At 42.7% G+C, this 21,079-nt stretch overlaps 1 protein-coding gene across 1 annotated transcript in view; it reads right to left on the minus strand.

Moving 5' to 3' along the window:
- Positions 1–21,079, minus strand: part of pappa2 (pappalysin 2) — a 97,381-nt gene that overhangs the window by 28,958 nt on the left and 47,344 nt on the right. Inside the window, exons 16-22 of the mRNA XM_085378083.1 lie at positions 15,815–15,950; positions 15,544–15,718; positions 15,249–15,314; positions 15,067–15,163; positions 13,884–14,061; positions 2,873–3,086; positions 1,277–1,445 (exon numbers count right to left, since the gene is read on the minus strand). Of these exons, the coding sequence (XP_085234209.1) occupies positions 1,277–1,445; positions 2,873–3,086; positions 13,884–14,061; positions 15,067–15,163; positions 15,249–15,314; positions 15,544–15,718; positions 15,815–15,950 (1,035 nt within the window). The remainder of the gene's footprint in view (positions 1–1,276; positions 1,446–2,872; positions 3,087–13,883; positions 14,062–15,066; positions 15,164–15,248; positions 15,315–15,543; positions 15,719–15,814; positions 15,951–21,079) is intronic.

The raw sequence follows: 21,079 nt of genomic DNA on the forward strand, positions 1-21,079 counted from the left end.
GCCATCCACTCCGTTAAATCCCTTTGAGTGGCAATATGAGTAAGTTTCTTAATTGTGTTTACCTTTAAGAGAGGGTATATGACATTATTGAAGTGATTTGGAAACTTTTGATGTGTTTTATATGTCCACTTAAGTTCAACCCAAGCTAATGTTTATGTGACATTTCTGTATTCTGTATCATTTCAGTTTCACACTTTTTTGCATTAAATCCTGTCCAAATACAACACGTGCCTGTTCCTTGGAGGAAGTGATGCAAGAGAGAGTTTAGCTGGCTGTGAATCTCAATATAGGACACTGGGTCACATTGGGTGCAACAGTACAGTGACCATTTTGACTCGTTTAATACGTAATGTTTATTTATTGCCTTTAAACTATTGTTAATAAATTGTTAATTGACAGTCAGTATTGTTAATTAATGCTGATCAGGTTTTTCCAAGTTAATATGTGAACTCTGTAAACCTTCTGTATCATTTGTGTTATATGGAAGTAGCAGAGGTCAATATTGCAAAAAACGTGAACCAACAGTATTATTAGATTTTAATATTAATGTTGGGGCAGTATCCATTTTTCTCTGCAAGATATGAGTCTTCTTGTCTGCTGTGTTTTATATTTGTTATTTGCTGTCTTTCTCATTGTTTATGCCCGTGTAGATTACATGCACTTAATCCCGTCTTTTCTCTTAGTCATCACCGAAGTGGATCTTTTTTAATCTCCTGTGTGAATCTGCACCTTCCTATATGAAAAACTTTAATTGCTTTTTAGAATAATTATTTTGTATTAAGTGTGTTTTCTATTTAAAAAAGCATTGTTTGTTCAGAGCATTCAGAGTTGGTTTGACCATGATGCTGTCCACAGTCTGGACTCCTGCTGGCAGGACACATTTTTAAACATTTACAATGACAGCCATTGTTGAGGTTTTGTCACACTTCACTTACCCTGCATAAGAGCTCCTGGGTGACCCCAAAATTATTCCTCTAGAAGTCTGGGGCAATACTAATGCATTAGCCATGAACACTGTCACAGTTACTGTACCATGTTAGGAGTCAGGCATTGTGTGATTTGTGAAACTGACTTGTACAGCATGACTTGGAGTAGAGGTGTTAGACCACTTTTTTCTTCGGCTTTTTGACAAAACATTTAACAACATGCAGCTTAGCGAACTCAACTGACACTCAGAATCACTCTCCTTGTGATCGATCTAAAAGCGTTTTGCTAGTCATGACTGTGTACAAGCACTTTGAGGTGTTAAATAAATTAACAGCTGTTGAAACCTTACATTTTTTGTTGTGTCCGAGCACTGAAGGGTGCAAACGGTGTCATAGTACAGGCCATTGGTGCAGGTGTACATGCCCTGGAATAGATCAGGTGGGGCCGGGCACGATATCGGCTCGCAGCCAGTTTCCTCCCACTGCCCTCCTTCCAGACACTCTATCTTGAAGTGCTTCCTAGAGACAACAGGTAATACACACATCTCTCAATGACCCGAATTATCACAAGACCTCATCCAGTTTAACACACACTGCTGTTTTGCGTGAAGCTATAAGGAAGGTTTACAAATGAGACATTGACCAGACAACTGAACACATTACATGGAAAAATGTTGGGATGTACTGAAGCACGTGTTGTAAGAAACGCTGAACACACAACAGTGTAAACAATATTTCCTGTGTGCTGCATGTTGGGTGTAAATGCAACAGTGTGTGTTATAATATTTATGTGGGTACATCTGTCAAAGGTAAAAGTAAAAAGCCTGTTTAAAGCTCTTTAATAGCGGCTGCCTTTTACTTTCACATGCTGAACTAATAAAGCATCAGGGGTTATTAAAATGTTCACTCATGTCGGAGGAAGCATAACTCATAAAGACACCCAGCTGCAAATGGAACTTCCAAATAAAAAGTTGTTCATTGGATTGCAAAGAAATTTGGGGTAAAATCCATCCATTCATCTACCCATCCATCCATTTTCTTGTACTGATCCAATCTAAATGTCATAGAGCGAGAGGCGGGGCACATCCTGGACAGGCTAACGGATCCCACTCAGATTCATATCTGTGGTAAATTTAGAATCACTAGCAAGCTTTCTATGATATCAAATAGCCTTTCTGTTTGGTATTTATTAATCTGCTTTCAAATACAAGACCATCCTGACCCCCCAACGCCGTCTGAAATGTGTGAAGAAAGCCGACTCCTGAAGGAGGACATAAACTTACGCCACAGGCTGCATCTCCTGTTAGGAGACCCTCATTTCATTATAAACATGGGATCTGTTTTCAGTAATGAGCAGTTACTTGGGGAATACAACTGGCAAAGGAATGACGAGGCCCAGTTAGCAGCAGTACATATTTTATTGGACCCTAATGTGAGTTTGCTCCCAAACTGAATATAGGTATGTGGATGATGGGCCAAAGAATACCTCTTAAAAGCTGTATACTCATTGATATTTAAAACTTTCCCCTTTGGGTTCTGGGTGTTCATGGGATGCATTGTTACAACAGTGATTAAGAAAAAAAATCTAAAGCAAAGACTCTAATTTTATGAACTAGTGCGTAATGGGAATCTTGTAAAGTAAAGGAAAAGAGAGAATTTCCTCCATTACGCATGGAGGCATGTGTAATTAAACACTGTATTTAATTTGGTTTGTCTATGCTGACTAGTGTCCCATTTGGATATAACAAGTAAACGCCTGAAATAAAAAGTTTTCCCATTGATAATTTAAGGAATCATTCAGAAGACGAAACGCCTGGAATTAGAATAAGAAGACATTTTTTTGTGCGTGTTTCAAGCTTTATGCTGCAATTAATACTTAAATAGTGAATGAACTTTGACTAATGCTACTCTGTTGACTGTACTGCCAGCATTTCTGCCCAACTTACCGTCGTATCTTCTTTTTGAGGCTCCCTAACACATAGAAGCCTGGGTTGCATTTGTAACGACAGACAGAGCCAACATCGTGCCCTGAAGCTAGACAGTCTGCTGTTAGCAGCTTGGCATCGGATATGCTTGGCACCTCTGGACATTCTATCTTGCAGTAGGCCTCTGGCAAAGACCACAGCCCGTCCTCCAAACACACCAATCTGTCACTGTCACCTAGGGAGGAGAGAGGGAGAGGAAGGCAGAGGGGAGGTGAAGGATTTTAAGATCTCCAGAGAATTTTAAAGTAGAGCCAAACAGCTAGGTTAGTTGTGTACTTAGCTTTGTTATGTTCACGTTTATTTGACTGCATGAATATAGCAGAACTTCTTATTTTAATTGAATGATAATAATGTTTAATGAAAATTAAGAAAAACCTTAAGGTTCAGAGATCACTGGTATTCTCGCTCTAATATTGTAGGCCTTTACACTATAATAAAAGCAGTTCCAAATGACTGTTGTATTGAATTTGTGCTCAATGTGTAGTTTGTGGCTCAGCTGCAGGAGAGGGGTGGGGCAGTGGCCCATCGGCCGGCAGCGGAATGGGCGCTGTTGCCACTGCTGTTGGGGGAGGCTCAAGCTTGCCACTGGTGTCTAGATGTAGCTTCGAAGATGTGCGTGGAGCCATCCTGGACCTACTTGTCCTCTCACTGGCAGCAATTTTGCGGCAGTGGAATGGGGGTGAAAGATCAGACCTTTGCGTTTGCTCCGCGGCTCCATGATGCAGCGGTCCGATGGCTTCAGCCGGGACCGTCACCAGAGGAGGCACAGTAGCTGGATCCGGTGGTCCAGGAGCAGTTTGTTGAGGGGTTTCCAGGGGAGACAGCACAGTGTGTCAGTTGCCATCGGCCCGCAAGCCTGCATGCAGCGGTCACACTAGCTGAAGACCACGTGGCAGCACGGCCAGAGGAGGCAGTGCAACCAGCAGTGGAGAGTCGCCTGGTTCCGGCCCCAAGGAGGTTCCCCACCTCTGCTATAGCTTTGGAAGCTGCGGGGCAGTCATCTTCCCGTCTACAGCCATGGGACGCTAACTCTGTCTCTCTTGCAGGTCTCTCCACATGTCCTGGCAGCTGTAGACGCTGCGCCCCACCCACCAGAAACCACAAGAACGCCGGGCCAGGAGTGCTGGAAGTGCAGGCAACCAGGATACATCAGCTGAGAGTACCCACCGATGGAGGTGGATCAGGTGTTCTATGTCACTGGCCCTCAAACACCCTCGATCTGACGCATCCCTTAATTCTCTGGACAGATTGGGCGGGGTTTAATAATCGGTTGGGGTAGTGTGTGGGGATGCGTTCACGACCTATGACGGCATGTTGTGTCTGTGTTACACTCAGATGTGGCGCTATTCAACGCTGACTTTCTGCCAGCTCCTGCCAGATTTCCCACTAGAGGAGTCTCATGATGACACCTTATGCTCAGCATTCGACGAAGTGATAGGAACTGGTGGTCACATGGTGCACCATGACGCAGCACTAACCTGCTCACATTTTGTATCATTTAAAGATAGGCTGTATCGAGTGAGTCGTGACACTTGCACAGAAAAGGAACACGCCCAGTTGTTGGTGCCAAAAAGCTGCTGGAAAAATGATTTTCCAAACAGCTCACTATTATCCTATGATGGAGCATATGGGGTATGATAAAACTCTGGAACAAATAATGGCCCGATGTTATTGGCCAGGCATCTAGGCGGATGTGCGCCAATGGTGTGTGTTCTGCCCGGAATGTCAGCTGGTGAACCACCCGGCCATTTAAAAAGACTATGAAGTGGTACAGTCAGACAAGTGAGGAGCCACACAGATATATCACCTCAGCCTCCTAAAAGCACGGAGAGAGGCTGAAACCACTTCTCTGGTGAGCTTGGTGAAGGAAAGAGATGAGTTGGGGTCGGAGTTGCCAAATTCCACCATACCATCCTTCCTCCGTGGTGATAACTATCTCACACAGGCTGAAAGAATGGATATTGCTACATTGCAATAATGTTTTGCAGATATCACCCCCCTGCCCGGTCACACTCATAGAGCACCATTTTGAAACACGCCCTGGTGTGACGATGCGTTCAGAGCCCTACAGGTTATCTGAACATAAAAGACAAATTGTTCAGAACGAACTGGCTGAAATACTAAAGCTGGAAATAACAGAAGAGACACACAGTGCATGGTGTAGCCCCATTGTGTCCCATAGTGACAAAAGATGGGTCAGTATATTCCTGTGTCGACTACTGCAAAGTGAATGAGGTGTCGCAGTATGATGCCTACCCAATTCCCCAGGTCAGAGAGCTACCTGGACTGGTTTGGCACTGCTGGCTTTTTCACGAAGCTGGATTTAACCAAGGGCTACTGGCAAATTCCCTTGTCTCTAGAGTCCAAGGAAAAAATGGCTTTCTCTACTCTGTATGGTTTGCACCAATTTCCCACACTTCCAATCGGCTTGTTTGGAGCCCAACCACTTTCCAGCAGCTCATGGACCGGGTGCTATGTTCACACACTGCGTATGCTGCCTCCGGTCATCCTGGGCATGTACAGCGGGTGGCTGCAGTCCTGGAGTCCCTGAGGCAAGCGTGACTCACCGCCAATTCAAGGAAATGTGTGGTTGAACAGAGGGAGGTACAATACCTGGGGTACCGCTTCGGACGCAGGCAGGTGCGCTGTTAGATGGATAAAACAGCAGCCATTGCATTACGCCCGCATCCCAAGATCAGAAAAATGGTGTTTAAATTATGCAGCAGGCTTTCCCATTTTGCTGAAATGTCATTACAGGAACTGAAAATGGTACTCAGTAGTTTTTGTGGCTTCATGTGCTTTTATACATGCGCATCTCCTCCCAGATCTGTATCAGGGCATCACTGATCTCACAGACAGTCTGAGGTACAACCTGGACCAAAACATAATGTCCCAGAGGTGTTCTATTGGATTTACTCAGCCTAGCATGGGGGCCAGTCACTGTTATCAATTCTTTCATCCTCCACAAACTGCCGGCATGCTTACCAAATTAGGCCAGGACTCACTGCCAGTGGGTCCAAGGATTTCATCCTGATAACTAATGGCAGGTGCTGTTGTCTATCCTGTAGAGGTCTGTGCATCCCTCCATGGATATGTCTCCTCAGACTATCAGTGGCATGGTGGATGTGCCAATTCCGGTATTCTACAGCAAATTAAAAGTTGGGCTCCACAGTGCCCAGCAGTGTCCTGTTTGGAGGTCAGTTTGTATGACACTGGCAGTGTTCCTCCTTGCACAAAGGAGCAGATACCAGCCCTGCTGATGGGATAAAGACCTTCTACAGCCCTGTCCAGCTCTCCTGCCTCCTCCGCCATGCTCTTGAGACTGTGCTGGGAGAAACAGTAAGTCTTGATGTGCCATCCTGTAGGAGTTGGACCGACTGTGCAACCTCTGTAGCATCCAGATATCGCATCATGCCAGCAGCAGTGACACTGACCCATGCCAAATGCAAAACTAGCGAAAACTCAGTCAGAAAAGATGAGGAGGAAAAAAATGTCAGCCAGCCTCCACTTGTAAAAACATTTGTGTTTTTGAGGTTGTCTCATTGTTGCCCATCTAGTGCACCTGTGGTTAACTATACCAACACCAAAGCAGCTGAAACTGATTAACAACCCCCTCTGACACTTGAACTGATATCTTGGACGTGAACTTATATCCCAGAAGTCTTAATGACTTAATGTTATACAATGATTAAACCGTGTTCTTTATTTATTTCTTTATTTCTTTTGACCAGTGTATATACTTAAGTCTTTTTCTCTATGGCCTTCAGAACTATATATACATCTACATATATACACATCTACATATATATATATATATATATATATATATATATATATATATATATATATATATACACACATATACATATACATATATATATATATACATATACATATATATATATATATATATATATATATATATATATATATAAAAAACACCCAGCACGCCCCTGCGGGCGGTTTATCCTTCAAGCTCGGGTCCTCTACCAGAGGCCTGGGAGCTTGAGGGTCCTGCGCAGTATCTTAGCTGTTCCCAGGACTGCGCTCTTCTGGACAGAGATCTCCGATGTTATTCCCGGGATCTGCTGGAGCCACTCGCCTAGCTTGGGAGTCACCGCACCTAGTGCTCCGATTACCACGGGGACCACCATTACCTTCACCCTCCACATCCTCTCGAGCTCTTCTCTGAGCCCTTGGTATTTCTCCAGCTTCTCGTGTTCCTTTGAAAGCTGCTGCTGGATAGCGTAGTGGTTAGACATACATATATATATATATATATATATATATATATATATATATATATATATATACACACACATATATATATATATATATATATATATATACACACATATATATATATATATATATATATATATACATATATATATATATATATATATATATTAGGGGTGCAACGATATTCGTATCGATATTGAACCGTTCGATACAGTGCTTTCGGTTCGGTACGCATATGTATCGAACAATACAACATTTGTAATTTATTTTATCAATTTTCCTTCTGACGATGCTGTCTGTGTTGAGCGCTCAGTGAATCTGCGTTCGACTACTCCGCCTAGGCTGCACTGTCGAGCGCAGATTCACTGAGCGCTCAACACAGACAGCATAGTCAGAAGGAAGAGCGCAGGGCAAGCTAGCAAGACAGAAGTTAAGCTCTCCTTGCAACATGGACCTCCCCCACCCTCATTCAGATCTGGCGTTTGGAATTATTTTGGTTTTCATGTGACGTATGACCCTGAAGGTAAGCGAGTCATGGACTAAAGTAAAACAGTATGTTGGATGTGCCACGCAATGCTCAATTACATGGGTGGGAACTAGTGTGTTAGCGCAGTTAGCTCGTTAACATGTTGGCCGTCTAGCCCCATGCACGGGGCGATCGGCGGTAGCTCGTTAACGGAGATTTGCCGTGTTGTGGCGTTAAGGTCATTTCAACGAGATTAACCTGAAAGCACTAGTGGGAACACAACGAATATGACTGCACATTTACGCCGACATCATCCTAGTGCAAAGACAAAAACAACAAGCATGCTACTAACTTTAGCCGAGTCATTTAGACAGCTGTTAGCACATGATTCTCCTTATGCTGCTGAGAATATAGCCCAGAAGAAGCGGATAGTATAGCTTTTATTTTGGAAAGAGACATTTCTCTGTAATAAACTCTCTTTTCCAAAGATGAGTGATTCCTCAATCAGATACAGGGCTCGCAATATCGCTAGCCTGACGTCCTGGGGCTAGCGATTTTTTCAGTCGGGGCACCAAAATCTATCTCTGCCCTGCCCGTCGGGCTATTGTAGGAAGGAAAAATATATGTCAATGCTTTTGCATTCTTTCAGAAATGTAGCTGGGTAATTATGTCATTGGCATCGGTGAGCCACTGTCAATATGTGACATATTGAAATCGCGTTTGAATTTGCGCTTGTTTTTTTGCTTTCACTTTGCAATCGTGCGAACTGTGTATAGAGAGCGACAGCACTGATCTGTGAGTGATGATAATTTGTGCACCAATTCCTCTGACATCGTCTTATCAATCGTTAGCTTACTATGCAAACATGACAAGTGAAATCTCCCGCAGCTTAAACATGTGAGAGGTTGATCGCGCAGAGAATCGCTGAGCTTATGTGTGTGTGTGTAAAAGCGGCAGGATTTATATTTGACTACGATGACCTGGATGACTGAGAACCTTCACAGACAGATATATATTTTAGTTCTGCTGAGCCAAATAAGACAGGTCGGGGTGAAGAAGTGACAGCCAAAGAAAAGCTTACCACAAAACGGAGAAGTTATGACAAATGAGACTATGAGGCAAAAAGAAAGTGCAGCTTTATGGTTTCATGGACAAAAGAATTTCTGTGGCTGCAATATGACGAGCTAAATAACCAGGGCTGCACATAAATGGTCCGCAGGTGCGCATTCACTGTCAAAATAAAAAACACGCACAAGGGTTAGGGTTAAATTTAAAAACTGTACTTTTGAGTTTAAATATATATTTATAATTTTAATAAATGACAAATTAAAAAGGCATGAACATTTTTTTTGTATCGAAAAAATATCGAACCGTGACACCAAAGTATCGAACCGAACCGTGAATTTTGTGTATCGTTGCACCCCTAATATATATATATATATATATATATATATATAAAAACACCCAGCACGCCCCTGCGGGCGGTTTATCCTTCAAGCTCGGGTCCTCTACCAGAGGCCTGGGAGCTTGAGGGTCCTGCGCAGTATCTTAGCTGTTCCCAGGACTGCGCTCTTCTGGACAGAGATCTCCGATGTTATTCCCGGGATCTGCTGGAGCCACTCGCCTAGCTTGGGAGTCACCGCACCTAGTGCTCCAATTACCACGGGGACCACCGTTACCTTCACCCTCCACATCCTCTCGAGCTCTTCTCTGAGCCCTTGGTATTTCTCCAGCTTCTCGTGTTCCTTCTTCCTGATATTGCTGTCATTCGGAACCGCTACATCGATCACTACGGCCGTCTTCTTCTGTTTGTCTACCACCACTATGTCCGGTTGGTTAGCCACCACCATTTTGTCCGTCTGTATCTGGAAGTCCCACAGGATCTTAGCTCGGTCATTCTCCACCACCCTTGGGGGCATCTCCCATTTTGACCTCGGGACTTCTAGGTTATACTCGGCACAGATGTTCCTGTACACTATGCCGGCCACTTGGTTATGGCGTTCCATGTATGCCTTGCCTGCTAGCATCTTGCACCCTGCTGTTATGTGCTGGATTGTCTCTGGGGCATCTTTACACAGCCTGCACCTGGGGTCTTGCCTGGTGTGATAGACCCCAGCCTCTATGGATCTTGTACTCAGAGCTTGTTCTTGTGCTGCCATGATTAGTGCCTCTGTGCTGTCTTTCAGTCCAGCTTTGTCCAGCCACTGGTAGGATTTCTGGATATCAGCCACCTCCTCTATCTGCCGGTGGTACATACCGTGCAGGGGCCTGTCCTTCCATGATGGTTCCTCGTCTCCCTCCTCTTTCTTGGGTTTCTGCTGCCTGAGGTATTCACTGAGCACTCGGTCAGTTGGGGCCATCTTCCCAATGTATTCTTGGATGTTCCTTGTCTCATCCTGGACTGTGGTGCTGACACTCACCAGTCCCCGGCCCCCTTCCTTCCGCTTAGCGTACAGTCTCAGGGTGCTGGACTTGGGGTGAAACCCTCCATGCATGGTCAGGAGCTTTCTTGTCTTTATGTCAGTGGCTTCTATCTCCTCCTTTGGCCAGCCTATTACCCCAGCAGGGTACCTGATCACGGGCAGGGCGTATGTGTTGATGGCCCGGATCTTGTTCTTACCATTCAGCTGACTCCTCAGGACTTGCCTGACCCTCTGCAGGTACTTGGTGGTTGCAGCCTTTCTAGCGGCCTCTTCATGGTTCCCATTTGCCTGCGGGATCCCCAGGTACTTGTAACTGTCCTCTATGTCTGCAATGTTGCCTTCTGGTAGTTCAATCCCCTCAGTTCTGACTACCTTCCCTCTCTTTGTTACCATCCGACTACACTTCTCCAGTCCGAACGACATTCCAATGTCATTGCTGTATAGCCTGGTAGTGTGGATCAGTGAATCGATGTCTCGTTCACTCTTGGCATACAGCTTGATGTCATATATATATATATATATATATATATATATATATATATATATATATATATATATAAACATCTTAAGCACCTGCAATGCTGGAACTGTGCTGCACAGCCATAAAAGTAGAATATAATATGCAATAAAACACAGGGGGGAAAAACAAGTATGTAAAAGTTTCATAGCTCTGTCTTGTACAGTTATGAGCAGATTGAAACTTCACTGTTGCCCATAGCTAATATTTTTCAAGGCTGAATGGCCCCACGTGAAGCATGAGTATTGTTATGTGTGGAGAATGGTAACACTCTAAACCTTTCACAACTTTTATTAGGTCCATAATGAATCTTTAACATGAAATCTCATTTTTCACGTTTTGGAATAATGAAAAATGCATTACCGCTGTACTGGTGCACCCTGAATATATTTTTGTGAACTTCATAGTGTGCTTTCAGTGCTGAGTAATACACGATGGACTTCAAACATACTCCACAGAACCAAAAGCCACAAACAGAATTATTTCAGCACAATCTGTATTTAGATCAGGAATCCATGGGTCTTACTGCTGACTCTACTACAACATTTCACTGTGGCTTTCCAACCGCCAACACAAGTGTGGACATCACGTTCATTCCATTTAATCACTTCAAGAAGCGGCTGCTGCATTGCATAACCTTACTAAATAACCTCTACTGGTTATTCTATGCTTGTGTCCTAATTGTGGGTGCCACAGGCAATATTTGTTCTCTATGGTCTTGATGCACGTGAGTTTTATAAAAACACTGTGGGCATCTAAGTACGAGAAAGTTGTGTGGTGTCTATGTGTGCGTGCAAAGGGGACAGGAACATGCCATATAGATGTTTCTCTCAGAGTTCATCCTGAATTTCAATAACAATTCTGTCAAGAACACTTTAGTCAAAATAGGACCCTTATTCCATCTGCAGTTTATATTTGGCGGCATGGTTCTATTCTGAAACTTCCTCATGTGCATGGAAAGTTAATAGAAAGTGAGAGAAGCAGCATTCACACAACAAAACAGGTATGACAATGGACACAACACTTAAGTCAGAAAACTCTGGGCTTGACGTGGGCTGCAAAGCAAACTGCAGATAAGCCAGCAGATGAAATGTGATTTGACAATAGGACAGACAGAAGGGTATCTGCTAGGAGAGCTGGCTGAACTTGACACTTTGGCCTGCCCGAGCTAGCAATGTTTCATGAAACCACCTAATATTTAATTGGCCGAAAAGCTTCATGGAACATCAGCGGGAAGAGCAATCCTAACTGAAAGTTTGTAAATAACATTCCAAAGTGATTTCAGTCAACCATGCAGATACGATGCTCCTTTCTGAGCTGCTCTTCTGAACAAATGTGCTTTAAATAAACAGCTATATCTGACTGTCAGGAGCTAAAACCACTTCATCTTCTGGAGTTTAGTTGGTGAAAGCATTTTGCTGTGATCAGTAGACTGTTGTAACTCCAGCAGCTCAGTCATAAAGCGGTTTAAAAGATTATTAGCAAAAGTCATCAAAATAATAGAAATTACAGAAACAAACTTAAAACTTTCCTTTTTGATGAAGCTTTTAGCTACAGCTTCCTCATAAGGTTTCATCTATGTTTGATTATTGGTTGGTATTTTTGAAGAGTCTTTACCTTACAACAGGGGTGGGCAACTCCAGGCCTTGAGGGCCGGTGTCCTGCAGGTTTTAGGCTACGTTCACACTGCAGGCGAAAGCGCATCAAATCCGATTTTTTTGACCCTATGCGACCCATATCTGATCACGGCGTGACAGTGTGAACGGCACAAATCCGATATTTTCAAATCCGATCTGGGTCACTCTCGTATGTGGTACTGAATCCAATACATATCTGATGTTATAGAAAGCGACTGCTGTTTCAACGGTCATGTCGCATTAAATCCGTCTTTTACGTCACTGACACAAGACAGACGCCAATTATCAGCGCCGGAGAAGACATCGTGAACGCTTCCAGCGTAGATGTCAGTGAAACTGTGGGGAAGACAACGTTGGAGAAACGTGAACATTTTATTTACTGTATAATCTGCAGATTCTGACAGAAATCTCCTTGATCCAACACAGCTGATTTAAATGGCGAGATGACCTCCTCAACATGTCTTGAAGTTCTCCAGAGGCCTGGGAATGAATCATGTGATTCAGGTGTGTTGACCCAGGGTGAGATCTAAAACCTGCAGGACACCGGCCCTCGAGGCCTGGAGTTGCCCACCCCTGCCTTACAATATAAAAATGAATGAATTCAATTGAATTTGTTATCTACAAGAATTGCCCAAAGACAACAGACTAGGTACCTAATTTTCCCAGACAGTAATATGAATAAATAGGGAAAAAAGTTGCTCAATCACAAAATGTTTTCCACATTAAAAATGTCTCATTATGAACTCATTACTCTTTTGCGTCTTACTGGGAACAGCAACCAGTAATACATTTGAGACTGTCACTTCTAGTTTTATTTCTTATAATGCTGCCAAGAAATGAAGCTTCAGCTACGGATAGTTTACATAGTTTACAGCCAAATACTTAGTCGAGCCACATTTTTGAGGCAGGAAAGTATGGCGCCCCAGAAGTGACGTCACATATTACGTGATTCGTTTAGGGTTCATTATTCAATTTCAAATGCACAACCAACTTCAGCAGAATCCAACTGTTGGGTGCGAGCACAGATGCAGCTGCTCGGCCTGCCTGTGACAGTGGCAACTATGGTTACTCTTCGCTTGTTGCTGTGGATCCGTCTATGCTGCAGTAAATATTTCTACTACTATTATTCATTTCTAATCTGCGTCTTTCATACACAGCCACTATATTAAAACCCCATTGCCACCCTATGGAGTGGCTCATCTACCGATCAGAAGGACGGCGGTTCGATCCCCATCTGCTCCAGTCTGCATGCCAAATATCCTTGGGCAAGATGCTAACCCCAGGCTGCTCTCTGATACATTCATTGGAGTGTGAATGTTACATAGAAAGCAATTAAAAAAGCACAGGAAAAAAGTGCTTGTGTGAATGGGTGAATGAGGCATGCTGTATAAAGCGTTTTAATGATCCAGGATAGGAGAAAAGCACTGAAAGAATCAGTCCATTTACCATTTATACACCACATGGGATCAGAAACAGTTGCTTCAATGCAAAATTCAGTTATGAAAAGGAAAGACCTCAGTCAAACTGAACCACTGTTAATTTCACCTCTGTTTGCCCTGTTATGAAGTCCTAGGATCAGAGGTAATAATGACAGTTTTGCAAGGTACTGCAAAACTGACTGCTTGTGAGGTAATGCAACATTAGTGTGCAGGATAGTTAAAGTATGAAATGTAAAGCCATGAGCTACCTTGTAAAATGGCTGGTGATCCACAGGTGAAGGAGCACTGTTTGCCAAACGTGGTTCCCCAAGGACAACTGAATATGGCGTGGTAGACATGAGACTGATCAGGAAAGCCACAGTCTATGGGCTGACAGCTAACGACACGATCCCATGAACCATGGAAACACTCCAGTTCTGCCTTTCTCTGAAATTAAAACAGGAAGGTGAAAAAAAGACAAGACAATAAACCTGTGAAGCAGGTGATGAGAGTATTTTACTATTGTAGAATAATGGATGTATTATTTTCTACATTTTCCAGTAAAATACCATCAACAATCTTCTACTTTTTGGACAGCAAGTTGTGTAAGTGGTCCTTACATACTGTTGCAGAGATAGATGCTCATATTAAACATGGCCAAAGTCCCATCTGATGAGGTTAGCGGGGGTGTCTCTGTATGACCTCACTGAGAGTGAATATCCATAACATGTCCATCTCAGGCCTCTCATTTCTTGAGATGTGACCAGAGCAGCCCCACCCACCTGACATACAAACCTTTTGTTTTCGAGGGACAGCCAATCATAAATCAGGGCTGTCAAAACCATTTTACATTGTGGGCACACTTTGATCTTAAGTGATCTTTCTCTCTGTCAGTGAAAAACTGAGATATCTTAATATAAGAAATAGACAAACAATTTCAACAGCAAATTGTAAGAAATAAAATGTGTAACATTTTCAAAACAGTTTTTGTAACCAGTTTCCCAGATTATTATGTAATTATGAAACAGAAAATGTCATTTTTTTGTGAACCAATTGTAAAAAACAAAACAAAACGTGCATTTCTATAGTCAACAGTGAGAAAACATGAACATTTTTCTTATTTAATTGTTTATCTATTATTTAACTACTTTGATATAGTATGTAGGGAGGTCTTTATCAGCAGGAAAAGCTATAAAACATATTAAATGTATTAAACTGATTCAAATATATTTAAGTCCAAACATTTATTGCCTCCTTCACATCAAAAGCCCTCCAGTGGGTCAGATTGGAGCATTTGTTGGGCCAATTCTGTCATAAATGGATGGGCTTGTTTCAGATCCAGTTCCCAGTGTAGGATAAATGTAGAGCAAAAAGGGTTTTTTTAATGATAAGATCAAGATGATAAGTTAACATTCAACATTTGGTGATAAAGCAACACAATATCCAGTTTACCTGGTGGGGTGGGATCCATCTGCCATTGAGAACTGTAATACTGAAACCTCTGTGGCACTGAACAGTGCAGCGATAGGCCTCGCCTCCTCCTGTACACCTACAGAGACACACTGATATATAGATAGTTCTTTTGCTTGTTGCTTCAGCTCTCTAATTATTCAGTTTCATTCCAAATGACCTACCTGACAGAGGCGTGTTCGATATGAGGAGAACTACAGCTGACAACCTGACATGGCTGCCTCAGACAGCTATTGCAGGGGTGGAGGGAGGAAAGGAGAAAAGTAGATGGATAAGAGGCAGGGAGACATGCAGGAGAAACAAAAAGCTGTCCCAACGTCCTCTGATCAATACTTGTATCCCAGATGGTAACTTTTGGAAGGTCGAATTTTGGCTATTTGTCTGTAGCGTGTGTGCACGTTTGGATGTGTGTGTGTGTTAAGTAGATAGTTGTGGGAGAGCCCACCCTCTGATGCGCACCCGGTCAGGGCGAAGGTGCTGAAGTGGCAGGAGGTCCTCAGAGCTACCCCTCCCACTGCCACAGTGGGGGAGGAAAGGAGGAGGATAACAGAGGACGTGAGGAAGAATGGCTGAGAGAGGTCGTGGGTCACGTTCACCACCAATGGGTTTCGATGGCATGAGAGGTCATGCGTGCCTGAAGAAATGGAAAGGTTTCAAAGATACAGACCTTAGTTTTTGCTGAATTGTCTGTTGCGTTCTAACTGTGTTTGAAAGATTACAAATGAAGTACCTAACGTGTGGTTCCTGTCAGCGGTGTCAGAGAGGAGAATGGTGACTGTCCGTCGACACTGCTCCCTAGACCATGATCCATCTGACGCCAGGTACACCATCACAGACGCTGCCACTCCAGGATGGGCAAAACCCACCTGTTGCATTGATAATATCAGGTAATATCAGGTAAAAGGCCCAAAGAAAGAAAAACAACATACTATGAACAGAATGTAGTTTTAGGGAGACACGATCTCTGAGTTGCTAGCCACTGACCTCGTTTACAAATATGTGACAACATTCTTGTCCAGCATGTAAAATCACTGCATGTGCACACCAGCCGGCTTTGTTCTTACTACGGTGTAAAAGTTAGCAAATCAGACTCATTCTAAATCATACCTGCAATGTGCATACTGCATACTATTAACTTTGTCAAGACAGCCAGGTCTTCTAAATTTCTTCTTTAATTATAAACAAAATCACGTAAGAAAATATTGATAGATCACAGATTTATCACCTGTTGACTGCACCTGTTTTACTTTTCCCCAGCTGTGTATACTTTCCCTAATTAGACCTGTTTGTTTTCATCTGCCTGTCTATGAGTCTGTGTTTGTGTTCCTTTTGCCTGCAACTGCAAAGTGTGGCTGTGGCTCAAGGAGCTCGAGCAAGGTATCTGCTAATCAGCATGTTAGTGTTTTTATCTATGGCTGCTCCAATCTTTGTGCCAAAGTGACCTTGGGCAACATTCTGAACACTGAGTCCTTTGCATGTTCATCAGAGTGCAAATGTTACATAGAAAGCAAAAGAAAAGTGTGCTTGAGACATACTGAATAACATGCTATATACGAACAAACCCACAACCATTTCTCAACCCTTGACACTTGGAGCATCTCTAAGCTGTGGTCTACTTTTTTCTCTGCCTGATCAAGCTCGGATCTAAACTGGTTTTTGTTGCACACTTTCTGTAATGCTTTTACAGCCACCTGTAAAGAATGCAGAATCTGGATGTTTCATACTTAAGCAATAGATTCTGGGTTCAGTATCACTTTAAAGAAACATTAAAGGAGAAATGAGAATGGGATTCCAAATGAAAGTGCAAGACTGTTAAATTACAGAGCAGGTAGAGATGGGGGTGATGGAATGGCAGAGTTATGCTTTTCAGACAGCACAAGAACAGATATTTAGGGAAAAGGTCGCTTTTCAGAAGCAGACCATTTCAAAGGAAAAACGGTGTTCCTGGGAAATGGGAAATCATAATGAAGGCTTTTCAGACGGTAAAAGAGTCTTTAAGGGAGCCTTCCAGAGCATTTGCAAAGACGTATCTGATAAAGAGGACATCCATAAAAGAAGCAGGGGATGGAAAGATGAGTCATTCAACAAAGAAGTGGATGTGAGAGAGAAAGAGATAAACAAGCATATGCAAAAGGGAAAAGGCAGGTTCCCAACTGCAACGGAGCCTTTAATCCAGAGAGTGACAGACAAGGTGAACGCTATCAGTCAAATCCACAGCTAGTCTACACTTTGTTGCTACCCACAGAGTTGACTGTGGGAACTGTGGCAGTGGAAACATTAAATAATAAATATGAGAACCTGAAATACAACAGTATGAAAAAGTGTTTGCCCCCTTCCTGATTTTTGATCTTTTGTTTATCATACTTTAATGTTTCACGTCATCAAACAACTTTAAATACTAAACAAAGATCAAACAAAGTCAACACAAAATGCAGTTTTTAAATGAAGGTGTTTCTAAATAAGGGGGAGAAAATCCAAACCAGCATGGCCTTGAGTGAATCCCCACCCCCGATTAACTGGTGTATCACATCTTTGGAAAGCTGAGTTAAATGTCTCTAGCAACACCCAGGCCTAATTACTGTAACACCTGTTCTCATTCAAGAAATCACTGAAAGAGGACCTGCCTGACAAAGTGGGCTAGACCTAAAGATCCTCAAAAGCCTGACATCGTGCTGCGATCCAAGGAAATTAAGGATCAAATGATAAACCAAGGAATTGAGATCTCTCAGGCTCAAAAAGGTTATAAAGCCATTTCTAAAGCTGTGGGAGTCCAGCAAACCACAGTGAGAGGCATTATCCACAAATGGCGAAAACACTGAACAGTTGTGAGCCTTCCCACGACTGGCTGCCTGACCAAAATTACCCCAAGAGCGCAGCAACAACTCCAAGAGGTCACAAAAGACCCCAGAACAACATCCAAAGAACTGCCTCCCTTACCTCAGTTAAGGTCAGCGTTCATGGCTCCACCATAAGAAAGAGACGGGGCAAAAATGGTCTGCATGGCAGAGCTCAGAGACAAAAAGCACTGCTAAGCAAAAGGAACATAAACGCTTGTCTCAGTTTTGCCAGAAAACATCTTGAAGATGTCCAAGACTTTTGGGAAAATACTCTGTGCACTGATGAGAGTGTTGAACTTTTTGGAAGGTGTGTGTCCTTTTACATCTGGTGTAAAAGTAACCCAGCATTTCAGAAAAGGAGCATTATTACCAATAGTAAAAATGGCGGTGGTAGTGTGATTGTCGGGGGCTGTTTTGCTGCTTTAGGACTTGTGGTAAATGGAACCATGAATTCTGCTGTCTACCAAAGCATCCTGATGGAGAATGTCCGGCCAGCTGTTCATGACCTCAAGCTGAAAGCGCACTTGGGTTGTACGGCAGGACAATGATCCAAAACACACCAAGTCCACCTATGAATAGCTTAAGAAAAACAAAATGAAGACTTTGGAGTGGTCTAGTCAAAGTCCTGACTTGAGTTGCAGCTCAACTTCATTTACACCTGGTTAATAATAACATCTACGAGAGATTTCAATCTGGTTTTCGCTCATGTCACAGTACCGAAACTGCTCTACTTAAAGTCACTAACGATCTTCTAATCGGAGCTGACTCTGGTCTTCTCACCATTCTCGTCCTTTTAGATCTGAGCTCAGCCTTTGACACCATTTCTCACTCTGTCCTTCTAAGCAGACTTTCCTCTCTCGGCATCTCTGACACACCCCACGCCTGGTTTCAATCATATCTCCTCGATCGTTCCCAGTTTATTCAACTAAGATCATTCCGCTCTCGTCTATTCCCCGTCACCTCTGGTGTACCCCAAGGCTCAGTTTTAGGCCCTCTTCTCTTTATAATATACATCCTCCCTCTAGGTACCATCTTCCGCAAATTTCATCTTCAGTTTCACTGTTTTGCTGATGACACCCAGTTATATCTCTCTTGCAAACCTGATTCCTCCCTCCCACCTTCTTCCCTTACAGAATGTCTATCCGAGTTAAAATCCTGGTTTACCTCTAATTTTCTAAAGCTCAATGAGGATACAACTGAGATCCTCCTTATTGGCACCAAATCCAACCTTTTGAAGGCAAACCATTTCTCACTCACCATCGATAACTCCACAGTTTTCCCTTCTCCTCAGGTTAAGAGCCTTGGTGTCATCCTAGACAGTTCACTTTCCTATAAATCTCACATCAGTAATCTCACCCGTTCTGCCTACTTCCATCTACGTAACATTAACAGATTGCTTCCTTCTCTTTCCACCCAGTCTACGTCCATTCTTGTCCACAGTCTTGTTACCTCCCGTATCGACTACTGCAATTCTCTTTTGCATGGTCTCCTCCAAAAATCCCTCCATAAGCTTCAACTGGTTCAGAACTCTGCTGCTCGCATTATCACCAGAACCCCTCCTACCAGCACATCACCCCTGTTCTTCAGGAACTTCACTGGCTCCCTGTGAAATTCCGGATAATTTTCAAACTTCTTCTGCTCACCTTCAAGGCCATTCATAACCTCGCTCCTCCTTACCTTTCTGACCTGTTAACCACCACCTGTTCTGCCCGTTCACTTCGTTCTTCTTCTTCTATCCAGCTTGCTGTACCTTCCTTCCACCTCACCACCATGGGAAGCAGAGCTTTCAGCTGCTCTGCTCCCAGGCTGTGGAACTCTCTGCCCCCAGAAATAAGAAACATTGGTTCTCTCCCCCAGTTTAAATCCCAACTCAAAACTCATCTGTTCAAATCTGCATATTCACTGTGAATCCACTGTTTGTTCATTTTATCTTGTGCTTTTATTTTATTGTTCTTATTCTGCCATTGTTTTACTAAGTGTTTTATCCTACTGTAAAGTGTCCTTGGGTGACTTGAAAGGCGCTCATAAATAAAATTTATTATTGTTATTATTAATCTAATTGAGATGCTGTGACATGACCTTAAAAAGAGCCCGAAACCTTCCAGTGTGGCTGAACTATAACAATTCTATAAAGACGAGTTGGCCGAAATTCCTCCACAGCACTGAGTAAAAGACTCATTGCCCGTTATCGCAAACGCTTAATTGCAATTGTTGCTGCTGTGGATGTTAAGGTTTAGGGATCAATCACTTGTTCACACAGGGCCATGCAGATTTGAGGTTTTATTTTTTCATCTTAATAATAAACCCCTTAATTTAGAAACTGCATTTTGTCTTTACTTGTGTTATCTTTGTTAATATTTAAATTTGTTTGCTGACTGGACACATTTAAGTGTGACAAACGTACAAAAAATAGGAAATCAGGAAAGAACAAACACTTTTTCACGTCACTAAGTCTGGAATTGAAAGGCAGGTCTGTGCGCCGTCCCGAACACGATCAGGACATCAGTGTGAAGCGCTGCAGGGAAGCAGCGCTCAATATATCACTATACAACCCAATATCACAAAACGGGACCAGCATGTCCATTTCATGCTTTGCATGAAGGTTTCTCACAAATCAACACTTAGTAAATGACATATTATGTTTGTGACTCATTTTGAAATGATTACGAACAGAGTAACAAAGTAATGCTTTTTGTTGCTGTAGTTCTTTTTTATGGAGCTTTAATGAATTCTAATTATAAAATATGAATTCAGAACGACTAAAAGCGCTATTTGTGATTGCAAATTAGTATTATTCCATTAGATGCCAGTATTTTAATAACTTGTGAACCTTTTAAGTATTTAATTATGAATGATGAGTTAATTATATAACACTTAGTTTTCCACTAATAAAACAATGGTAATTATAATTTTGATGATTAGTGCCCGTCGGGTGGAAGAAATAAGCATCAAATCTCAATAAAGAACGAGCAGAAGGTTACTCATGATTTGGTAATCATCTACAGATCATTAGAAGTCATAATTAATAGTTGACCTAGAAAATAACCAAATATAGTTACCAATACAGGCCATGAATCGTGTGTGTGTGTGTGTGTGTGTGTGTGTGTGTGTGTGTGTGTGTGTGTGTGTGTGAGACAGCAGCCTGTTTGAGTGACCCT

The sequence above is a fragment of the Diplotaxodon limnothrissa genome, linkage group LG18 (genome assembly GCF_057381915.1).
Source record: "Diplotaxodon limnothrissa isolate DT_005_m linkage group LG18, D_limnothrissa_male_GT1.1, whole genome shotgun sequence".
Taxonomy (NCBI): domain Eukaryota; kingdom Metazoa; phylum Chordata; class Actinopteri; order Cichliformes; family Cichlidae; genus Diplotaxodon; species Diplotaxodon limnothrissa.